Source organism: Zingiber officinale, chromosome 4B (genome assembly GCF_018446385.1).
Source record: "Zingiber officinale cultivar Zhangliang chromosome 4B, Zo_v1.1, whole genome shotgun sequence".
Taxonomy (NCBI): Eukaryota; Viridiplantae; Streptophyta; class Magnoliopsida; order Zingiberales; family Zingiberaceae; genus Zingiber; species Zingiber officinale.
In genome coordinates, this window is record NC_055993.1 from 25778510 (window position 1) to 25803762 (window position 25253).

At 40.4% G+C, this 25253-nt stretch overlaps 1 protein-coding gene across 1 annotated transcript; it reads left to right on the plus strand.

Moving 5' to 3' along the window:
• The first annotated feature begins 4099 nt into the window (after positions 1 to 4099).
• Positions 4100 to 5520, plus strand: LOC121974880 (aquaporin PIP2-4). The gene is made up of 3 exons (XM_042526153.1): positions 4100 to 4517; positions 4652 to 5088; positions 5189 to 5520. The coding sequence occupies exons 1-3, from the start codon at positions 4205 to 4207 to the stop codon at positions 5300 to 5302; spliced, it is 864 nt and encodes a 287-aa protein (XP_042382087.1). The 5' UTR covers positions 4100 to 4204; the 3' UTR covers positions 5303 to 5520.
• Positions 5521 to 25253: the final 19733 nt, after the last annotated feature.

The window sequence follows — 25253 nt, forward strand, 5'->3', positions numbered from 1 at the left end:
GTCTCCACGACTCCTCATCCTTGCGCTTGCCTTCAAGGGCTACCTTTGGCTCCGTCATGCTAAGTCTCCTTTTTGCCAATAGATCACACCTCCGGATCTTTCCTTGCCAAAACTTCATACTTGGTCTTTTCTTTGTATCTGCTCACTCAATACTTATGTTAGATCACAATTAATGCCTAGCTTAAACTATTTTAACCAAACATCAACAATGAGTAATGTCTTGAGCAAGATTGCTCCAACAGAAAGAAAATTGAATTTTGGAACAAATTTTATGATGAAAAATTTTCATAGAATTATCGTAATATAGGGTTGTGACGAAAATCAATTTGTTATAGATTTGTGATGAAAATTATTTTCATCGTAGATTTTGCGACGAAATCATTTTCATCGCTAATTTGTGGCAAATCGAATTTGATAGCAAATCTACAACGAAATAGGTTTTCGTTGCAAATTTACATTTGGGACGAGTTGAATTTCAGTGTGAATTGTACGAGGAATTCTTGTTTTTGTCACAAAATTACAATGAATTTTGTGCCGAAAAAAAATTATTATAAAATTTGTGACGAATTTATATTATTGCATTGTAGAATTGGATGACTTATTCATGTTGAAAAACTTTTCGTCGTAAAATTCATCATAATTTTTTTTATGATGAATTTTTTTATAAAATTCGTCGCAAATAACTTTTTTTTTTTTCCAGTGCTCGCTAAACTAACTTACTCGATAAACCAAATCATCAGTTGATCAGGCTTACTTTGGCCTGACGAGGCAATCCATGCTACCTGGGATGATCTGACGAACCTTACTTTCCCAAACTGATTGATCGCACATCGTCGCCCAACTTGCCAATAATATTCTGCTTGCTCAGATTGATTAATTATATTGTCGACTCTCTCTAAGGTTGTTTAATTTGGAGATGAGATCCTCTGTCCCGAAAATATTATGTCCTCATGTCCCAATGTCGATCGGACGATCTAAATCACATCTCAAAGATGCAGTGTACATCATGAAAATGTCATAGTCATCCGATCAACGTTGGGACATGAAGACATAATATTTTCAGGATAGAAGATCTCATCTCGTTCAATTTATGCTTCTTAGTTTTCATCAAGTAAATAAATACTTCGCCCTTTGTTCTTACTGAGGAATCTATCTTTACCCTTTGTCATAATTTGTGAGGTTCTGCCTTTAACGAATAAAAAGTAATTTCTTAGTCAATCAGCCAAACATTAAAAATAATCTACTTTATAAATTTTTTAAATATATATATAATTACACAAACAAACAAAAATTGTTATGGAAGACTAATGATTAATTTTCATAAAAATAAATTCACTTCGCTTGAATGTCTTTGTCCAAGCATAATGCACAAAGCACGTGAAGTTGAGTAGTTATCCCATTTTTTCCAAAGAAAAGAGCTTTGTCAAACTTTGCGATGACCGAAGATATGAAACGTGATGATTTTTGTACACCTTGTAATTAAAAGTGTTTAGGAAAATTCACCCTCAAAATGATGAATTCAATTTCAGACACATTCCTTGCGATTTTCCAAATTTATTATTTTTTGAGAAATTTGAATAACGCTAATATATAGAATTACGAATAGGAATTTCTTGAACATTCTGGAGAGACTTTTAATAGGCTTAATGCTATAGACTCACAACTAGGGAATTAAGTTCAATTTAAGAATGCTGACAACCAAGAGATTACTTAGACTTTTGGTATTAAATTGTAATTATTGATGAAGACGAGTTTGGGGTTTGTGGCTAGAATTGTTAAATTTGGTGACGTGTGAACTCCACCGGCAATTCGAGTTGTGCCACAAATCTATTCCTTCAATTCTAATCAACCGACGCATAATTCAACGACAAGTTTTCCCGGCCGCAGCCGCCTCGAACCGCCTTTTTCTTTGGCTCCAATCGTGCCTCTTCCCCTCCACGTGTCATCTGCTTTTTTTTTTTGTCGTCTCGAGTGTCTTGTTCTCCTATTATGCACATTCCTAAAGTAGTGGACGCTGTTTCACCACGTGCCAGCATACTATTTGAAAAATACTTTTTTATTTTTTTTAAAAAAAAAACCCGTAAACAACCCACAATGGTTTACGAGTCAGTGACGTGAATGGCAATCAGTAATGCAAAAAGTCAAAATTAACCAGCATTTTTTAGTTTATTCTAACCTTCAGATAAATTTTTCTTCACCAGCGGTCGACGTAAAAATATCATAATGATAAATCATCCGTAGTGATCCGTACTTTCTAATTTATCCGGTGCATAATTGAAAATTTTATGGAGTGACTAAGTATCCGGGATTAATTGGTATAGACTGATGCTAATTAAAAAAAAAAACTTTTTATCTGGGGCACACGCAAGTGGTAAAGTAATAGTACATAAAAAAATATATAAGTTAATTCTTAGGATTAATCGGTTCAAACAATAGAATGGATAAGTGAATTAAAAAAAAAAAATAGCTTAACCAGCTACTAGCTAGTGACTCGTATCTGTTTTTTAAATTTAGATATTTGATTTTTAAGATCCCATTAATCTTAAAAAGTAATGGGTCTGGCTCTATATATGAAAATTTAATACCGGCTATAAAAATAAGCCGGGAACCACATATGACTCTTGATGTACAACCTAATATCATAAGTTTTTCCCAAATTGATCAGTCGGTGTAGGCTGATGCTAATCCAAAAAAACAAAGAAAAAAAGAACTTACTATCCGGGACACCGCACAAGTGACAAAGTAATAATAGCACCAATAAAAATATTGGGTCAATTCTCAGAATTAATCAATTCAAAAACTAAAATAGATATCTGATTTTTTTTAAAAAATAGCTTATCACGTCCTAATAATTTGTACCAGATTTATGATTCGACTAATCTTAAAAATAATCAGTATGATTCTATAAAAATTTTGTACCTGCTATAAAAGTAAATCGAGAACCATAAATGAATTTAAATGGATGACTCAATATCATAAATTTTTCAAATTTCCCGGGTATATACTCTAGGTGAAATTTAAATCTGTATTATTCAAGGAGTTCGATCCAATTCTTATCATTACTTTGTAGCTAGGTTTTTTTTATCCAAATATTTAATTTTTTGTATTATTAATTCTGAAGATGATCGATTTAATCCTACTAAAATTTTTTATCGTCCTACTAAGATAAATTAAGAAGTACTAAAAAAAAAATTATTTAAATGATTATTCTGAAGTTTATCATCCGACTAAACAATATGTTTCGTGCACCGTAATTAAAATTCAAATTCTAGAGGTATGATCAATAATTTGAAGGGTGGGCGTTTTTACTACCATGCCTTCGGTGAATAGAATGATTGAATTGATGAAGTGGATGAGAATCAAATAGTGCTAGCTAGTCAAGCTTTGCTTGGGTTCAAATTAAGCTTGCTTTTGATCAGTCACCTTGAATCAATTTTGCTTATCTCCACGGAGCTGGGGCCTGAGTCACCACTCTGATTTCCTTGCACCAATAGTCCTTGTCTTACCTGCTCCCAATAACAATTTAACAAATTTCACAAATTCTAAATCAATATTAATTCTGATAATGGAGAAATAAATACTTGTGCTTTATTTAATTCATTTTACATGTTTAGCTTGGACTTACTGTTACGAAGTTGATGGTGATCTAATAATTAGGATTTAGTCGGTCGGGGTCGGCAATTTTTTAACATCAATCCATCCACGGCAAAATTATAAAAATAAACAGGTGCCTCGGGGCAATGATCCAATAATAGGGCGTCTTGTAAGTTTCCTTATCAAGAATCTAGTTTCAACGTCACAGATTAACAAATAAAATTTCCTAAATAGATAATTAATCTACAAATATTCATTGATGTATTTGATAGTGGGTGGGAAATATTGATGGAGCGGAATCGATTATCTTTAAAATTAGTTAGTTTTTTTTTTATTTATCTGGATAGTTTTTTATTGGTCTAGATTAATTATCCTTGAGATTAACAGGTAAGTTGAATATTTAATGTCAATTAAAAAATAAAATATATATATATATATATATATATATATTTTTTAAAAAAAGGTAAAATAAATGTGGATTAAGGTCCATATATACCTGCAAGTCTCCCTCTTCCAACCCACACCGCACTAGTGAGCTTACATAATCCTTAGATTCCTCCCTGATCTGCTCTCATCCAGATCGAGAGCTCGGCTTGTCCAGCAATTAATCATGGCGAAGGACGTTGAAGGGACGGAGCAAGCGGAGTACAGCGCCAAGGACTACACCGACCCACCGCCGGCGCCGCTGATCGACGCGGAGGAGCTCACCAAGTGGTCGCTCTACCGCGCCGTCATCGCCGAGTTCATCGCCACCTTGCTCTTCCTCTACGTCACCGTCCTCACCGTCATCGGGTACAAACACCAGTCCGACACCCAGATCAACAACCCCGACGCGGAGTGTAACGGCGTCGGCGTGCTCGGCATCGCCTGGGCCTTCGGCGGCATGATCTTCATCCTGGTTTACTGCACCGCCGGCATCTCCGGTCATCCATCGATAACTATAACTTAATATATTACTCTGCTTCTATAATTAGAAAGAAAAAGAAAAAAGAAAGAGAGCTGCCCTAAAATTCGTCTCGATCTTGAATCTCAGGTTGTGATTAATTATTCTTCGCAGGTGGGCATATAAATCCGGCGGTGACGTTGGGACTGTTCCTGGCGCGAAAGGTTTCGCTGGTGCGGGCGCTGCTGTACATAATAGCGCAGTGCCTGGGGGCCATCTGCGGGGTGGGGCTGGTGAAGGGATTCCAGCGATCGTTCTACGTGCGCTACGGAGGCGGCGCCAACGAGCTTCAACCCGGGTACTCCAAGGGCACCGGCCTCGGCGCAGAGATCATCGGCACCTTCGTCCTCGTTTATACTGTCTTCTCGGCCACCGACCCCAAGCGCAGCGCCCGCGACTCCCACGTCCCGGTTTTGGCTCCGCTTCCGATTGGGTTCGCGGTGTTCATGGTACACCTGGCGACGATTCCGATCACCGGAACAGGCATTAACCCGGCCAGGAGTTTCGGAGCCGCAGTCATCTACAACAAGGACAAGGCTTGGGACGACCAGGTAATTAACGAAACGAATATAATATTGTTTCTTAATAAATAAAAAAAATGGTTAAAAAACTAAAAATATGACGTGGAAATTAATATTTGGATGATGGCAGTGGATCTTCTGGGTGGGACCAGTCATCGGAGCTGCGATCGCAGCGGCCTATCACCAGTACATTTTGAGGGCGAGCGGTGCCAAGGCTTTGGGTTCTTTCCGCAGCAACGCTTGAAATCGATCGTCTATCTCAGTGTTGATCGAGTATGGAATTGTTTAGATAAGAAAATAATAAAATATGGGGGGAAAACAAAGTCAAATGGTTTCGTTCTCATGACAATTCCGTTTCAGCTGCATCGAAGCAGACATTCTGAGTGTTGCGATTTGTGTGTGTACTCGATCGTTGTTGTATCCTCGTTTATTTAAGATGCATCAAGTGTTTCATTTTTCGTACGCTAGCTACTATATATCTGATTCATGCCATCTATTGATTTGGTAATTTTTTTTTGTTAATGTCATTAGTCCATGCTCATGATAATAAGTGTTACCTTAATTACTTACCATGCAAGCTTCTTTCATTTGTCCCCTTTTTCACTTACAATGACCCTTCATGTACAGCTATAACTTTTTCCCATAGCTCTTTGGTGGTCCTGTACTTTCAGATGTTCATTTCCTGCTTGTTGGATAAGGATTGTTCAAGTATCAATTTAGCTTTTGTGTTACCCATCACCTCCTAGCTACTTTAATTTCTTGGTTAACCTAGAGGAAAGTAACATGTTATTAGTATCATCGACAAGAAATTCATACCCTTCTTCTATGTCAATAATATTGAGTCTAGTGTCATTTTGCGTCTCCATGAACTGAAATTTCCATCTTCTCAACAACATTGAAGGCAAGAAACCTCTTGTAATTCAGCAAAATAAGAATTCTAAAAGAGAAGAAAATGAATATAACAGAGCTTTCAAAGTGGCAGAGTATTGCACTTTATAGATGTTGTATTTCACACTCTCAAATTTATTTTATAGTCTTCTTCTTTTAGAGCGAAAAAAGATAATTACGCTCACCAAACAACATCTGGAATTGAAGTAAATCATGGAAGGTCTTTTAGCCTACCGATTGACCTCTAGGTGAGGGGGTTGCCTGCATGGGCCAACTCCATTTTATAGTTGTAAAATACCGAAAAATGATGAATAATGATAAGGGAATTTTCCGAAATTTCTGGGAATTTTTCCGGAATTTTTCGGAGCTCGTATGGATGAGTTTACGGGGATAAAAACGGGGCTCCGGGAAAGCCTGTTTAGGATACCCGTTTAAGTGAGGAAATGTTTTATTTATAAATACATTTTCCTTCTTTTTCTTTTATTTTTCCCCCGTCGTTTCTTTCTCCCCTGTGCCCTAACTGCACCGGCAGTTTTCTCCTTCTTCCCGAGCCGCACCAGGCGCCGCTACCACCTGAGGTTGCACGGAGCAGCGCTGGCGCCCTACCACCGACGCCTCGCCAAAGTTCTTCTCCGCTGTGCTGCCGCCGACCCCAACAACCGACGCTGACTATAGAGTGCCGACACCGCCCGATTACTGACCGCCGTCTCCCTCTTGCCCTATTTGTCTCCACCGTCGCCTGCTCCTGTCGATCACCGCCGGAAAACGAGCATCGCGCCTCTGCCCTAGGGCAGTGCCGCCGACTTCCCCTGTGCCCAACGCCGACTACTCGACGCAACCATCCAGCCGCCCTCAGCGTTCCCTAGATCGTCGGCGCCGATTGGGGCTCAGGACATAGAGGTGAGGATCCGGTTCTGGACTAGGAGGGAAGTGTCAGGTTAGTTCTTCCTTTGCTGGTTCTTCTAATCAAATCTTGGATCCCTTTATTGTTGTAGTTTAGGTCAAGTTGAGCCAGGAGAATTAAGTGTTGTGGTGTTTTTGGGATCCGACAACCTTTCATTTTAGCCACCTGGGTCCAGCAGCCACGAACTTTGCAGTGGATCAGTGATCTTCTCCTCTGATCTTCTTCTCTGTTGTGTTTCTCTGCTGTGCTTGTTCTTCCTCCTGGCTGTGGATCAAGGGCACGAGATTGGAGAGGGAGAGTGAAGAAGTCTTTGCTGAGAGGTTGCTATTCTTGTCCAGCGGCACCTAGTTCACAACAGCAAACCTCCCATCAAGCACAGTTGTGATTTGAGGTAAGGATTAGGTGTATTTGAATACTTATTGTAGATCATGTTCCGAATTGGAGGATTTGGTTAGATGATCATAAGAATCTAGGTAAGGAACATGGTTATGATACATATTGATTTAGGTAGGAATTGGTACATACATAATTGCTTATGTGTTTGAATTAGGGGTGATGTAGTTTTCATGATTTGTATAAATAGAATTAGGAGATTGATTATATAGATGATTAGTCATGTGTACATGGAATTAAGTTTGGATTATTGATCTAACGGTGGATTGGAGATTAGGTAACTAATCCTAATTTATCGTTAAACTTTGTTTAAGTAGGTTGAGGTTTAGGGTTTAGGGTTTTGCCCTAAATTGTTGTTAAGGAATTTATTTAGATATTCATTTGGATATATTTTTTAGCTAAATAAAATGTATACATTGGTGACACAGGACTTTGACGCGGGACGAGCACTTCGACACAGAGGTCATTTAGCTCGATCTATATTGGAGGCGGGTACCTTGATTTATCTTTGATAATGTCATATTGATATGTTTAGTAGGTTATAACCTTTAGTAATAATTATGTTCGTTCTTGTTTCGATATGTCACTACAGGATACCTGTTGCATGCTTGTTTGCTCACCTGTTATGCATTTTATGTTAGTATCCATATGATTATATATATGCTCATATGGCAGTGACATACCATGCCTTATTATGCTCAGGACCTAGGTTTTTATACCATACTTGTCTTGTGTACCTTAGATCTTCGGATATGACTTATTGATACTAGGGTACACATTTTATATATATGTGGATTGGTTCAAGATATTGCCATGCTTAGTGTCATGCATCATTCGCATGATTGCATGTTGCGCGATAGTCTGCTCTATTATTGTTGAGCACATCGCCAGTTTCATCACTGTCGGTGCTCCGTTGGTCCGCTCATGGGTAGTGTGATGCAGCATGGTAGCACGCTAGTTTGCTCGGTGGTGCTCCGTTGGGACGTTCATGGGTAGTGTACTGCAGCGTGGTAGCACGCCGGGATCCCTCCCCGTCATTGTGCACCGGGAGATGAAAGCATTGCGCTCCCCCACTTATGATTTAGGGTAGGAGGATAGGTGTACTCCGACAGCATCCCGTCCACTTGGTCACTCATCAGCATGGCGTCCACTTGGTCACCTACCCACTCGGTCTCACCATTGTGTGTGAGATGGCTGACTGGCGTCAGAGGTGATCATGTCATTGGCATCATATGCATTGATGCATATACTGATTGTGTTTGTTGCACTTATATGCTGCATTTGGATGGATGCATATGTTTGACATGCATACAGGATTTATGACTATTCTGATAGGAGACCCTGGTGAGTACAGTTCTCTTCAGCCTATTCTATTGTGCATTTCCAACTTTTGTCCAGGAGTCTGTACTCCATAGTTATTACTATCTGTTATATCTTACTATACATGTCAACTGGTATCTGTTGAGTTATTGAACTCACCCCCGTGGACACTATCTTTTTCAGGTACCAGGTTGTTATGGAGTCGCTTGGAGTATCCTGTCTACCGGTCCCCACGTCACATTAGAAGACCAGTCTTCGTATTTTATTTATTTATATCTTGGTATATGATATGTCTGTATTTGGCTTTGTGTTCCGGTTTTGTTTCCGAAGTGTTGTGTGGTGTAAGCCTAGCTGGCTAGCAGTCTTTGTTTATAGTTGTATGTGTTGTCTATTGGATTTCCGCTGTGTTTGGTTTTGGTACAACCGAGTGGGCTGTTAGATTTAGATATAACTGCGTGGTTGTATTTTTGTGAAATCAGCCGAGTAGACTGCATATATAACTGCGTGGTTGTATGTATATTCCAGTCGCCTGTGGCTGATGTATATTGTGTCTGTAGAAATGTTTCAGATTGTCACCCGTATAGGGGAGGTGCTGCCGAAATTTCTTCGGACAGGGAATTCCCCGGGGCGTGACAATTTAGTGGTATCAGAGCCAAGTTATACGATACTTGCTATGTGTTCTGGATTTTTGAGATTTATCTGATACCAATTTATTGGTATCAAAGCTCGGTTTATGAGTCTTATTTCTCGTGTTTCGGATTTCGTGTTTTAGTATTCTCGATGTGACTTTTCGGGTTTTGGGACCTGGCAACGGCCGGACATCTCCAAGTTATAGGAGGTATGTTGGTATATTGTCATCCTACCTTTTTGTTGGTATATGCATTGTTGACTATGATAGTTATGACATGTATTAGCACTTTGTATTTGGTATCTGTCTGATGTTGTAGCCCATATTACATGTGATGGGTTAGCCACTGATGATGAACGACCCTATTAGAGATCAAGGATTACAGTTTCTGGTGATTTTTCATATCATACACCAGTAGTTTTAGCTTTTGTTACTACTAGTTGGTTAGCAGATTGAGGCACATACCAGCCTCTGCTATTATTAGCTGGGTAGTGGATAGTATCTATATCTTCATATTGACCTAGCCAGTAGTATACCATTTTATCTTAGTTAATTTCATTAGTAAATATTGATTTACTCTTGTTAGATCGGTCAGTAGATGACTGATTTACGTTTGTCAACTTGGGTAGTCGTAGATCGATATACCTTTGTGATTGCGGAGGATTAACGTACATTTGTTAGATTTAGATAGTCGATCACTGATTCATTATTTTGGTTGGTCCGATCAGCAGGGGATCGACTTACTCTATTTTATAGATATGCTGATCTTTGGGTTATTCGTGCTTAGTTGGATATTTGGAGCACATTGAGTACATGGCGTGTACTGACATGGGGAAAGACTGAATTAGCCGTATACCATTGTCGGTTTGGTCAATCAATAGAGGATCGATGTATTCTATTCCATGGGTACGTTAATTTTAGATTGTATGTACCTAGTTGGATAACATAGAAGGTAGCATAGGGAATATCAGGTTGATTGGATTAAATATGCTGATTCTGCACATCTATGTGGTGTGTACATATGATTATTATGTGTTATAGGAGTGTAATGATGGACGGTCTAATTGCATGTAGTGGGTGTATACTTTTCTAGTTATGATTGTTGTGAGTTTCTAGTAGAATATACCCGAGTAGTCTGATTGATTTATTGGATGTATTTTGTCAATTAAATCTATGTTGTGAAATATGCACATGTGTTTGAGTATTTTATTGGAGGTATCTTATCGATTTAATCTGAGTTGTGATATGTGCAGATGTGTTCGGTGTAATATTCGAGGTATCTTGTTCATTATATTTGTTCTGTGTGTACACTAGTGTCGATTATGATTTGTTGGAAGTATTACGTTGATTATACTCTTGGCGTAGGTGCATATATGTCATGTGAGTGTTGTTTGAGGTGTATTATCGATTATACCTATGTTGATATATGCACACGGGTTCGGTATGCATTGTTGGAGGTATCACGATGATTTATACCTATGTTGTGAGTATGCTTGGTGTGTACTAATTGGAGGATTATGTCGATCATACATATGTTGTGTGTGCATGTGTGTCAGGTGTATGGTTGGTAGCATCATGATGATTCTACCTATGTTGAATGTAGAATGTTGAGTGTCTACATTATGTTATTGGTTGTATTACCCTGTCAACTAATTCTCCTATTAGTGGGCGACCGACCCACTAGGATGATGATAGAGTTGACTATGAATTTGATTGCTTACTAGGTTGTTATACCCTATGCTAACCATAGTGATCTGTGGTAGAGAGATCTCGTACAGCCTCTAGCTAGATAGTTAGATGCCTTGGGCACTTATCGATTATATGGGGTGGAGCGCTGCTCCCACATATCTTGGATTGTTTGTGGTGGAGCGTTGCTCCTACATGTTAGGATCGTTTGTGGTGGAGCGTTGCTCCCACATATTGCGGATTGCTTGTAGTGGAGCATTGCTCCCATATTTATTGCAGATACATATTACGGATTATATGTAGTGGAGCGTTACTCCCACATATTGAGGATTTCTTGTGGTAGAGCGTTGCTCCCACATATGTGGTATTTCTTGTGATGGAGCGTTGCTCTCACACTGGAGGATCTATTACTTGGTGTTTATTGTCGATGATCTTATGGTTGAGGATGTCTGATTTACGGACATTATAAGTTCTTGGTTTTATCATTTAGACTAATAGTGCCCTAGATGTTATCATGGACTCGATGATTTGGGTATCCCTAGGATATTGGATCAGAATTCGTTATCGTTATTGACGACGTGATGTTTTATTCATGATCTGAGGTGTATCACGTACACCATCTTCGCATAGTTCTAAGGATGTTTCGACGGAAACATTATATGTGAATTCAGTAGTGCGCATTTTGATTGTCTTCTGTGAGATTTTTTTTTGGACACATGGTTACCAATAGGGAATACCGTGGATCCACAGGAGATAGAGTTTGTTACCATTGGATAGTAGTCGTAGTCTATACAGAAGATTCGCAACTTCCTTGGTCTGGCGATTGTCGAGGGTTTCTCCCGCATTGTTATGTCGCTGACACGCCTGACCAGGAAAGGCGTGAAGTTCACTTGGACAGAGGACTGCGAGACCAGCTTCCAGGAGCTGAAGCGGAGATTAGTGTCGGCTCCAGTTTTGTTTTTACCTTCTGGAGAGGACGGATTCGTGCTCTATACCGACGCATCTCTTCAGGGTTTGGGCGCTGTTCTGATGCAGCACGACAGGGTAGTCTCTCATGCTTCTTGATAGTTGAAGGAGTATGAAAAGAACTACCCAATACATAATTTGTAGCTGACCGCCATTATGTTTGCCTTGAAGATTTGGCGGCATCACCTTTATGGTATTACAGTTGAGATTCTCACTGATCATAAGAGTCTCAAATAACTTTTTACTCAGTGGGAACTTAATCTCCGATAGAGGAGATGGATAGAGTTCCTGAAGGATTATGATTGTACCATTAGCTACCACCCGGGGAAAGCTAATGTGGTTGCCGATGCACTTAGTAGGAAGTCCAGAGGGATTTTGGCTTGTCACCGAGTTTCAGTAACGGACTTGATTCAGGGTTTCTCCGAGTTGGGCCTTGCAGAGCAGGGACAGACAGAGCAGGGTATTCTGGTTACCATGGTTGCTCAGTCGTCGATCAGCATGAAGATTTCAGGAGGCCTAGGCCTGTGATCTACATCTGTCGTTTATTGGCAGCCAGATAGCTTCTAGAAAGCAGACCGAGTTTACCCGAGATGAAGCGGGTATTATATGTTTCCGAGGTCGCTTATGCGTACCTCCATCTCACCCGGTCAGGGAGGAGTTACTCCAGGAGGCTCATCACTCTCGATTTGCGATCCACCCAGGCGGGACCCGCATGTATCGAGATTTGAGGCGTTCCTACTGGTGGAACGACATGAAGAAAGACATCGCGTTTGTAGTGAGATGTCTTGTCTGTCAGCAGGTGAAGGCTGAGCACCAGAGACCTGCAGGTTTACTTCAGCGGATTCCTATTCCTGAGTGGAAATGAGAACATATTACTAGGGACTTTGTGGTGGGTTTGCCGAGGACATGACGAGGCCATGACGCGATTTGGGTAATCGTTGATCGATTAACCAAATCCGCGCACTTCTTAGCGATCCGGAGGACAGATTCCCTGGATCAATTGGCAGATCTATATTGCCGGGAGATCATCAGATTACATGGTGTCCCATTGACTATCATTTCGGACAGAGACCCCCAGTTCACATCTCGATTCTGGCAGAGTCTGTAGCAGGCCTTGGGCACTCAGCTCCAGCTTTCCATCCACAGACAGATGGACAGTCAAAGTGGACCATTCAGACTCTAGAGGACTTACTGAGGTCATGTGTATTGGATTTTGGAAGTAGTTGGGAGGACCATTTGCCATTGGTAGAGTTCGCCGACAACAACAGTTTTCATTCGGCTATCCAGATGGCACCGGTTGAAGCGTTGTATGGTAGGCTTTGTCGGACACCCACCATCTGGGATGAGATTGGGGAGTCCCAACTGTTGGGACCTCATAGAGCTCAGCATGAGGCAGAGTTAGTTCGTACTATCAGACGGAGGATGTAAGAGGCGCAGGACCGCCAGGAGAGTTATGTTGATCGGAGACGTAGACCCCTGAAGTTTTCTATTGGTGACCATGTTTTTCTACGAGTCTCACCCAAGAAAGGGGTGAAGAGATTTATCCTCAGAGGTAAGCTAGCTTCGCGATACATTGGCTCTTTCCATATCCTGGAGAGGAATGGAGCAGTAGCTTATCGACTGACACTACCACCGTCCCTGGCAGGCGTTCACGATATATTCCACGTATCTATGCTGAGGAGATACGTACATGACCTGACACATGTGCTGACAGATATCTCAGTTTCCATTCAGTCTGACGTCACTTATGAGGAGGTTCCGGTACGGATTCTGAACCGGAAAGAGCGTCAGTTGCGGAACAAGACAATCCGACTAGTTAAAGTTGGATGGCAGTATCATTCCGACGAGGAAGCTACCTGGGAGCTCGAGGATATTATCCGAGCTCGATACCCCCATTTTTCACTTGAGGTATGTGATTTAATTTATCGTTCAGCATTTATACTCTTTACCTGTTGTTGGTGTTTGCTGATGGTAGATAACGAAATTTGGGGGACCAAATTTTTATTAGTGGAGGAGAATGTAAAATATCGAAAAATGACAAATAATGATAAGGGAATTTTTCAAAATTTCTGGGAATTTTTTTAGAAATTTTCGGAGCTCGTATGGACGAGTTTACGGGGATAAAAATGGGGCTCCGGGAAAGCCTGTTTAGGATACCCGTTTAAGTGAGGAAATTTTTTATTTATAAATACATTTTCCTTCTTTTTCTTTTATTTTTCCCCCGCCGTTTCTTTCTCCCCCGTGCCCTAACTGCCTCGGTAGTTTTCTCCTCCTTCCCGAGCCGCACCAGGCGCCGCTACCACCTGAGGTCGCACGGAGCAGCGCCGGCGCCCTACCACCGACGCCTCACCGAAGTTCTTCTCCTCTGTGCTACCGCCGACCCCAACAACAGACGCCGACTATAGAGTGCCGGCGCCGCCCGATTGCTGACCGTCGTCTCCCTCTTGCCCTAGTCGTCTCCACCGTCGCTTGCTCCGGTCGATCACCGCCGGAAAACGAGCATCGCGCCTTTGCCCTAGGGAAGTGCCGTCGACTTCCCCTATGCCCAACGCTGACTGCTCGACGCAACCATCCAGCCGCCCTCAGCGTGCCCTAGATCGTCGGCGCCGATTGGGGCTCAGGACATAGAGGTGAGGATCCGGTTCTGTACTAGGAGGGAAGTGTCGGATTAGTTCTTCCTTTGCTGGTTCTTCTAATCAAATCATGGATTCCTTTCTTGTTGCAATTTAGGTCAAGTTGAGCCAGGAGAATTAAGTGTTGTGGTGTTTTTGGGATCCGACAGCCTTTCATTTTAGCCACCCGGGTCCAGCAACCACGAACTTTGCAGTGGATCAGTGATCTTCTCCTCTGATCTTCTTCTATGTTGTGTTTCTCTGCTGTGCTTGTTCTTCCTCCTGGCTGTGGATCAAGGGCACGAGATTGGAGAGGGAGAGTGAAGAAGTCTTTGCTGAGAGGTTGCTATTCATTATGTCACTATAGGATACCTGTTACATGCTTGTTTGCTCACCTGTTATGCATTTTATGTTAGTATCCACATGATTATATATATGCTCATATGACAGTGACATACCATGCCTTATTATGCTCAGGACCTAGGTTTTTATACCATACTTGTCTTGTGTACCTTAGATCTTCGGATATGACTTATTGATACTAGGGTACACATTTTATATATATGTGGATTGGTTCAAGATATTGTCATGCTTAGTGTCATGCATCATTCGCATGATTGCATGCTGTGCGATAGTCTGCTCCATTATTGTTGAGCACATCGCTAGTTTCATCATTGTTGGTGCTCCGTTGGTCCACTCATGGGTAGCGTGATGCAGCGTGGTAACACGTCAGTTTGCTCGGTGGTGCTCCGTTGGGACGCTCATGGGTAGTGTACTGCAGCGTGGTAGCACGCGCGGGATCCCTCCCCGTCATTGTGCACCGGGAGATGAGAGCATTGCGCTCCCCCACTTATGATTTAGGGTAGGAGGATAGGTGTACTCCGACAGCATCCCGTCCACTTGGTCACTCATCAGGAGCAGTGACGTCAGAGTGCACGGTTTTCAAAGCCATACCCACTCGGTCTCACCATTGTGTGTGAGATGGCTGACTGGCGTCAGGGGTGACCATGTCATTGGCATCATATGCATTGATGCATATACTGATTGTGTTTGTTGCACTTATATGCTACATTTGGATGGATGAATATGTTTGACATGCATACAGGATTTATGATACTCTCGGTCTGACGACCTGACTATTCTGATAGGAGGCCCTAGTGAGTACAGTTCTCTTCAGCCTATTCTATTGTGCATTTCCAGCTTTTGTCCAGGAGTCTGTACTCCATAGTTATTACTGTCTGTTATATCTTACTATACATGTCAACTGGTATCTGTTGAGTTGTTGAACTCACCCCCGTGGTCACTGTCTTTTTCAAGTACCAGGTTATTATGGAGTCGCTTGGATTATCTTGTCTGCCGGTCCCCACGTCACATGAGAAGACCAGTCTTCGCATTTTATTTATTTATATCTTGGTATATGATATGTCTGTATTTGACTTTGTGTTTCGGTTTTGTTTCTGAAGTGTTGTGTGGTTGTGTGGTGTAAGGCTAGCCGGCTAGCAGTCTTTATTTATAGTTGTATGTGTTGTCTATTGGATTTCCGCTGTGTTTGGTTTTGGTACAGCCGAGTGGGCTGTTAGATTTAGATATAACTGTTTGGTTGTATTTTTGTGGAATTAGCCGAGTAGGCTGCATATATAACTGCGTGGTTATGTGTATTCCAGCCGCCTGTGGCTGATGTATATTGTGTCTGTAGAAATATGTCAGATTGTCACCCGTACAGGGGAGATGCTGCCGAAATTTCTTCGGACAGGGACTTCCCAGGGGCGTGACAATTTACTTGGTTACCAGGATTCATAAACTCTAGTACTTATCCTGGAGGTCTGGAGTTCGAATCCTGGGTAAGGCAAAAATCCACTGGCCAGGGGTGAAAAGATCTAGTGAGTAACGACACGACCGAGGGTCGTCGGTCGACGACATAAGGGGTCGCCAGGTGGTCCGCCATTGTGGCCGCCCAAGGGACCGCCAAGGGGTCGCCTAATGGGCCGCCATTGTGGCCGTCCAAGGGGCCGAGGGGTCGGGTCGTTACAATAGTCTTCTTGAGTCATGCAATTATGTTAATGTGGTAACCATCAGTTGGTTGTTAGTCAACTATCAATCGACTAATCTATAGTATCTTATCTAAATCCAACAATTGTTCCTTCCATCCTTAACTTCATTTGTCATAGCATTAGTCAACTAGATTTGACATCAGTCGATTGATCGGTGCTGAGTCATCTGCTTCAGTTAACTAGATTAATTCTTAGATAAAATAACCTAAGTTGACTTACACACTTTTTATTTGTTTGCTAAATAGATTAAGTCATTAGTTAATTGAAACTGTAAAATACCGAAAAGGGCGAATAACCATAAGGAAATTTTCCGGAATTTTTCGAGAATTTTTCGGAGCTCATATGACGAGTTTATGAGGATAAATATTGGGTCCCGGAAAAACCTGTTTAGACTGTCCCATTTAAGCGAGGAAATGTTTATTTTTTTAAACTCCTTTTTTTTTTTCTTTCTCCCCCGCGTGCCCGTGCCCTAACCTCCTCACGCCGTTCCTTTTCCTTCTCCTCTCACGCCCGATCTACCCTAACCGCTCCTTCTTCAACCCGACGCCGCCCCTTTCTCGATTTCCGATCATCATCCTCACGCATCCCTCTCGCCACCAGCCACTGCCTTCGTCGATCCAACAGATCCTCGTGCCCTAGTGTCGCTGCAGGCCACTGCGAACCCACAGTCGATCGTCGCGAGCCTGGAAACCGACACCCCGACTCCTCCTCTCGGCTGATCGCCGGTCGCCACCACCTGCCGCCTACTGACGGCGACCTTCCCCTTCTCTAGAGGCCAGATCGGTGATGCCGCCAAGCCATCGCCGCCCAATTCGACCGATTTTCCCGTGCCCTAGGTTGGGTTCACAGCCGATCGACTTCCTCCTCCTTAGGCACGCGACACCGCCGTCTTTCGCTGAGCCTTAGCTTACGATCGCAACACCAGCCATGCCCTCTTTGCATCGCTGCCTCACTCCTTTCACTGTGAACGTCCTGCCGCCGGGCACAGCAGTCACTGGAAAGGGGGAAAACATCAGGGAAGGGTTGAAGGCAGAGCATTGCTGCCACTTGAAGAGTTCTCTAGTGGATTTCACCAATGGAGAGGAAGAGGTAAGAGGAATAGATTTGGTTGGAATTAGGTTGTTTTGTTGATCAGTGATCTTCCTTCTTGGTTCATTCAGTGAAGGATTCCAGTAGGAAGGGTTGTTCGGTGGGTTTTCTTGTGTTACAGTAGTAATTAACCTTTGTTGGCAGCAACAGTCCTTGTGTGGATCAACAAGCATGGCTGTGAATTTAGGTAAGGTATAGGGTTTTGATCTTGTTGTCGATGATTGATAGATATGTTAGTAATTTATGTTAACTTAGGTATATGTATTGAATTAGAGATAAATTGGATTACTAGATGGTTAGATTGATTAGGGTTTTACCCTAAATTAGCCTTAAGGATTTTATTTAGCTATTCATTTGAGTTGTAGTTAAATAAAAATGTATATATTGGTGACACAGGATTTTGACGCGAGACGAGTATCTCGACATTGGATTTGGACCAGATACGATCCTCTTATTGGAGCCGGGTACCTTGACTTATCTTTTGATATGGTCATTTGATATGCATAGTAGATTTTAACAAAGAGTAATAGTTATGTTTATATTTGCATCGGTATGTCATTATCTATTACCTGATCATGCTTAGATTGTTACCTGTTTAGCGTTCATGTTTATACCCTTCAGATTACTTATGATCATAGAGGTAATGACATACCATGTCTTTTGATATACCGGACTAGGTTTTTATCATACCTTACCTGTGTACCTTAGATCTTCGGATTTGATCCATTGATACTAGGGTACACATTTTATATATATGGATAGGTTCAGGATATTGTCATGCTTAGTGTCATGCATCATCTTGCATGATTGCATGCTACGCGATAGTCGACTCCATTATTGTTGAGCACATCGCCAGTTACATGGATCTACACACACAACCACTCATGGGTTAGTGGTTCTTATCAGGCAGGGTGTGTTGCAGCAGATTACTCTGTCAAGGGCTCCGTTGGTCCACTCATAGGTAGTGTGGCGCAGCATTGTAGCAGGACAGGGATCCCTCCTCTGGACTTGCTCAAGGAGATGAGAGCATTGAGCTCCCCCACTTATGATTTGGGGTAAGAGGATACTCCGACAATATCCCGTCCACTCTGTCACTCATCAGGAGCAGTGATGGCAGAGTGCACGGTTGTCACAACCCTACCCACTCGGTCTCACCATCGTGTGTGAGACGGCTGATTGGAGAGTAGGGGTGACCAGGACATGTCATTGACATCATACGCATTGATGCATTTATTGCTTGTGTTTGCTGCACTTGTATGCTACATATTGGATGGATGCATTTGTTTGACATGCATACAAGATTCCTATACCTCTCGGTTGATTATCCATACACCAGGTCCTGGTTAGTACAGTTTTCTCCTGTATATTTCAGTTGCATTTATCATTCTTATATCAGGAGACTGTACGCATGATTAGTGCTAGTTGTTATTTTTTTACTATGCATGTCAATATTATCCGCTGAGGAGTTGACTCACCCCGTGGATATTTACTATTTTCAGGTTGAGGCTATCCGGAGGAGTTCCAGTCGCTAGTCCCCTGCAGATCGCGAGGATGTGTTTTATCTTTTGGTTTCTTATTGTACTTTTTAGACTTGTTCTAGCTTTGACACTTGGATATTGCGTTATCTTTATTGTCGATGAGTTTTATTTGAATGTGTTTTTGCTACATGCCTTCCTGGATGACAGAAGAGGTGAGTTCGTTGTGGTTTGTGTTTTATGGGTGTAGTGGAGTAGGATATTTGTTTTGAGCTTTATAGGTGTAGATGAGTAGGATTTTTGAGATGATTTTCCTTATCATTTGCTTTAGTTTAGTTTTACTATTTAACTGCGTGGATGCTTGCTTATTTTACTTTTATGTTATATGTATGTTCCAGCCGTGTTGGCCGAGGTATCTGGATGATGTAGTAAAGTTTTAGATTGTCACCCGTATAGGGGAGATGCTGTCAAAATTTCTTCTAGCAGAGACTACCTGGGGCATGACAGAAACCTACCCATCAATCAATTGCTTCAATCCACAATACCCCTAATATAACAACTTGGGGTATTGAGCTTCAAAGCCACCACTCGACTAATCCCCAAATTCCATTCAATTGGTCAAATCACAAATCTTAACACTTAGGGTATTGAGTCTCTTGGCCACTAATCAACTACTCTATAAGCTCCGATTATTTTGTCAAATCACAACCCCATAACACTTAAGGTGTTGTTTTCTCAGCCATCTATAGAATGGTCCCAACACTCTTGACTTCGACAACATCTAAAGTCGAGTTCACCTAAATTGTCATCTACCCATGTCTATTGTATAAAAGTCACTCCACTCACATCTCTCATGGAGTTTCTACAAGCCTTTAGGTCTTATCATGTCAACCACCTCGTCCCTCAAATGCATCAAATCTTCAACTCCTCCCCATATCATCCTTCAAGCCTTCGCTTATGTAATTCATCTCCTTTGCTCTATTGTGCTCCAATGCACCTTGTCCTATATGTTGGAGGATCAGGAGGCCTATCTAGAGGTGGGGTGAATAATAATAGACACCTATAAGTATGTTTCTCAACTACTCTTACCTCGATAGCAAGGTTACAAACACAATTAGCACAAAAAAATGAAATAAATATACAAGTGAGCGTACCAATCACTAATGCTAGGAGCAGGAGTCGCTAGAGAGGGTGAATACTATTTGGCTTCATTTCTCATTTGTTGATTGTGTGCTCATCTACAAAAGATTAATAATATGAAATGGAAAATAAAAGAAACAAACACAAAACCTACTCCACGACCTAGAGTCCTAGTGGTAGCACCACTATTCTTTCATCTTCCCTTATACCTTCCAAAGGGGGAGAAATATCTTACAAAAAAATCTATTATTATAAACAACACATACCAAATTCAAAGATAAAGATGAAAATAAATATAATGTAAATAAACTATTTACATAAATAATTTTGTTTTGGTTGCATTGTGATTGTTATAGATTATTCCTTGAAGGTCTGGAATGCAACATCATTCACCCACAAACCTTCCAGGAACTGACCTATAAAAATGTCCACAAAATCATCTTTCATAGGGTTACCATTCATGAATGAAATTCGCCTATCAGTCAAATGATTTCTCCCCTTTAATTAACTATTATGCTACAATTTGAATGTTGCTCTACTCTGTCCACACAGTAGCTCCATCTAACTCGACATCTAGGTAAGCAGTCGATTGATCTTTACCCTATAAGTCGACCGCTACTTGTCTAATTGACTGTGAAACCTTATGTGTGTTTTGTAGTGTCATTAGTTGAGTCCACAACTCTACTAATACATCAGTCGATTGTCAATAACAAGTAGTCAATTACTCATATCACAACCCTACCTAAAACCCTGAATTCATAGTTTTAGATTCATCAATTTATGGTATTTCTATATCAATCGATTGATACCTTTATTCCATCCTTTCCAAGGTTGAACCCTATTATTATCCAATATTCAGTTGACTCTAATCTACCAAGACTTCTTTTACCAAACATCCGATCAACCTTGACAAGTCAAGACTTCAGCATTGCCGAACATTCAATTCTCTTTGACTTGTTTGGACTTTTCTTCTCATGCATAATATCTAACCCTCTATAACCTATTAGGACTACAACTGCATCCTCGATATCTAATCCTACATGACCTATCACAATTCCCCTCTCATGCCTAATATATGGTCCTCCTTATCTTGTTAGTGTAAGTACCCCGTGATGATTTTAATGTGATCAACCAAGTTAATCTAGTCTCTGTGTATTTGATACCTTGTGTCTGAGTGTGTAGGGACTTAGGAACTTAAGAAGTCGAATGGAAGATATAATAAACAAGAAGGATGGGATGGGAATTAGGTCGATGGGTTTAGTACATCCAAGAGACGAAAAGTTGAGAAAGAGTACACCATGGAGTGAGATAGATATGCACAACGCTTCCGAGGGATGAGAAGTTGGAGCGAAAAACTGCTCGAGGAGAAGGCCGGAGTTGGGTTCGGGTGAGCTCAACTCTGGAAGGCCAAAGGATCACTCAAGCGACTGAAGAAGGAGCCAACGATCAGAGAAGGAGCCAGATGGTCAGCATATGGTTGACTGATCCAAGCGCCCGGACCGTCCGAGAGTCCGGACTAGATGGTCTAGGTGCCTACACTACAAAGGTGCCTAACAGGTGCCTTATTGCAGTGTCATTGCTATGGATCACCTTCGAGTCCACGTTAGCAATAGTCCGGGTGCCCGAATATAGTTTGGGTGCCCGAATATGGTCCAGGCGCCCGGACATGAAAAATTTGAATCTCCAAGCCGTTACGAAGCCGTTATGTAGAGATAAAGTTTGCCTCGTTGGGATGCCCGGAGAGGGTCTAGGCGCTCAGAAATGCCACATCAACAAACGACTAGTTTCGACCAGTGGGCTATAAATTGAGCCATGGTCTTCTTCATTGATGAACAACACACTCAGTAATCTTTCTTATTTCAAACTTCTGTACTCTCAACGCTGTAAGAGGCTTCTCTGCCTTCAACAAAGGAGAACTTTCTGCTGGAGCTTTAACTGCCTTAGATTAGTAACCTTCCCGATTGCAAACTAAGTAAATTCAGAGTCTTCTCTTACTTTTTCTCATATTTATTTTTTATTAACAAATGTGTGTTTGCCTTTGCTAAATAGAAAGAAAAAGAAAGTGTGTATTCTATTTCAGGGCAATTCACCCCCTTTTTATCGGTCGTCAAGGGATCAACAATTGGTATCAGAACCCAACTGCCTCAAAAGGATTAATAGCTAACTGAAGCAACGAGATGACCGGAGATAGCATCTACCCACCAAAGTTTGAGAGAAAGTTTACACTATGGAAGCGCCTTATGGAGGTATACTTTAAAACCGATTTTGATATTTTACTCATAATTAAATATGGTTTTGAAGTGCCTAAAAGCGAAGAAGGAAAACATCTTATGGAGCATCAATGGACTGAAAAATAGTGCAGTGATTTTATGGCTAATGGTTAGGCTGAGTTCCACCTTCTGACCATCTTGCCTGCTCAGGAACTCGACAGAATCGACAATTACAAGAGTGTAAACAAACTTTGGGAATAGTTCTTGAAACTCTATAAAGAACCAAAAAAAAAAGCCAAATCCAACTCCTCGATTGACACCAAGTTGTCGTCAGAAGAATCTGAGACCGGCGAAATTACCGGAACAACACTATTTGCCAAGTACCTACCTGAAGACGATGAAAGCACTTTGGAGATGAGCATCGATGAAGAAGGAGATACGTCGGAGGAAAGCAATGGCGAAGGAGGAGAATCAAACTTTGAGACCGACATGATAAGTACGGTATGTCAGTTTCCTCGTGATCAATTATAAAATTGTATTAAAATGCTAAGTAAATCCATATTCAAATTATGAACTAAGTTGTCTTCCTGAAAATGGTTAATACTGACTTAGAAAGCAAAATAGATAACACACACCTAAAAGAAGAATTTAAGAAATTTATAGCTGAAAATATAAAATTAAAGATAAAATAGAAGTGTTAGAAAAAGATAATTCATGCTCAAATTTTTAATATGTTCTAGAAATTTTTTTTAAATGTCATCGAAGGCTTAATTGATATTTATGAAACCACAAGGGTCAAATTATAAAATTAGATAGAAAAATAATTCTCAAAAAATATTTAGTTAATCCGGTAGGAAAAAATTTATTTGAATACTAAAATCATGCTTAGCTCGATAAATTAATTTCATATGCATGCTAAAAAATTAATTTACTTGATTTATTCTTTTTAGTAAAATTAATTATTTTGTTAACTTGATGATCATGTTTTCTTATTAAAATTTTATCTATGAAAAATGGAAACATTATCTACTAACAGCAAACTTTTCAAAAATTTTTGACTGATATATTATTTTTTATTAATTTTTCAATAAAAATCATATTTTTAAAATTAAAATGATTTCATAGATTTATTTTTTTAAAAAATTTATTCTTTTTTAATAAAATATTATGTTCTCTGTCAAAGTAATTTTTTCTGTTATCTGATTTAATTTGAATTATTTATCAAAAATAATGTTCTTATAATTAAAAATTTTATAGACATTATCTTTGAAAATTTTTAATTTTTATTGGATAAACATTAAATTTCCTAGATTTAAAAAAATTTGTCATGATTTTTATATATTAGATTTATTTTTGAGCATTTAACTTTGAAAATTAGTATTTTTGATTAAATAATTTGTACTAATCAAAATAAATATTAATTTATCATCAAAATTTTTATTCTGATCTTTCTGTCTCTATTTGGCCATTAAATTTTTTTTAATATTTTTTAAAACTTAAAAATAAATTTCAAATTATTTATGAAAAAACTTGCTTTTAACCTTTGGGAATATATATATTCAAAATATTTCTTGAAAGTGGACATTGATTACTCACCCTTAGAAATTTTTCAGATTTTTTTTTTAATTTTACCCCTAATTTTTGAGGTGATCAAAGAGGGAGAAAATTTTAAGGGTTAAGGGGGAGTTAATAAGTTAATACTTTTTTACTTAATGGGTTCCGAGGGACGAGAAATCGGAGCGGAAGACTGCTCGAGCTGAAGACCGGAGTTGGGTTCGGGTGAACTCAACTCTAAAAGGTCAGAGGATTACTCAAGTGACCGGAGAAGAAGCTAGCAACAGAAAAAGGCGTCGTAGTGTCTTCCTGTGGATCACCTTTGGGTCCACGTCAGCAATGGTCCAGACGCTTGGACATGGAAAAATTCGATCTCCAAGACATTGCGAAGGCGTTGTATGGAGATAAAGTTTGCCTTACTAGGGGGTTCGGAGAGGGTCCAAGCGCCTAGAGATGCCACAACAACAAATGGCTAGTTTCGGCATGTGAGCTATAAATAAAGCTCTGGTCTTCTTTATTATGAACAACACACTTTGTAATCTTTCTTGTTTTTAACTTCTGTATTCTCAACGTAATAAGAAGCTTCTTCTCCTTTAACAAAGGAAAACATTCTACTAGAGCTTTAACTACCATGGATTAGCAACTTTCTCGGTTGCAAATCAAGTAAACTCAGAGTCTTCTATTACTTTTTCTTATATTTATTTTTGATTAAAAAATGTGTGTTTGTCTTTGCTAAATAGAAAGCAAAAGAAAGTGTGTATTCTATTTCAGCGCAATTCACTCCCTCTTGCCTACCATCAAGGGACCAACAGTTAGTGTTAGTTAGAGCCCTAGAGCCAATCATTTGATGATTGTATTTTGGACTTGTTGTATCATATTCTATATAAATAAAGACATTTGGTTTTTGGTTATTATACTTACTTGTATTGGTGCCAAATAAACTAAGTGTAATAACGTCCTTGAGTAGAAGGTTCTTACTGTTAGGACCTTCGGATGCGGCTAGAGAGGGTGGGTGTGAATAGCCGACCCCAATTTTGCGTTTCTTTCTACAAATCAAGTTAGCGCAGCGGAAAAATAACAACAGAAACGAGAACGAGAAGATCAAACCTTAGACGCAACGATGTAACGAGGTTCAGAGATGATACTCCTACTCCTCGACGTGTCCGTAAGGTGGACGAAGCCTATCAATTCGTCGGTGGATGAAACCCCGGATAACCGGCTAATATGAACTCCTTCTGGGTGGAGAAACCTCGCCACAATAACTCTTGCAACAGCAAGA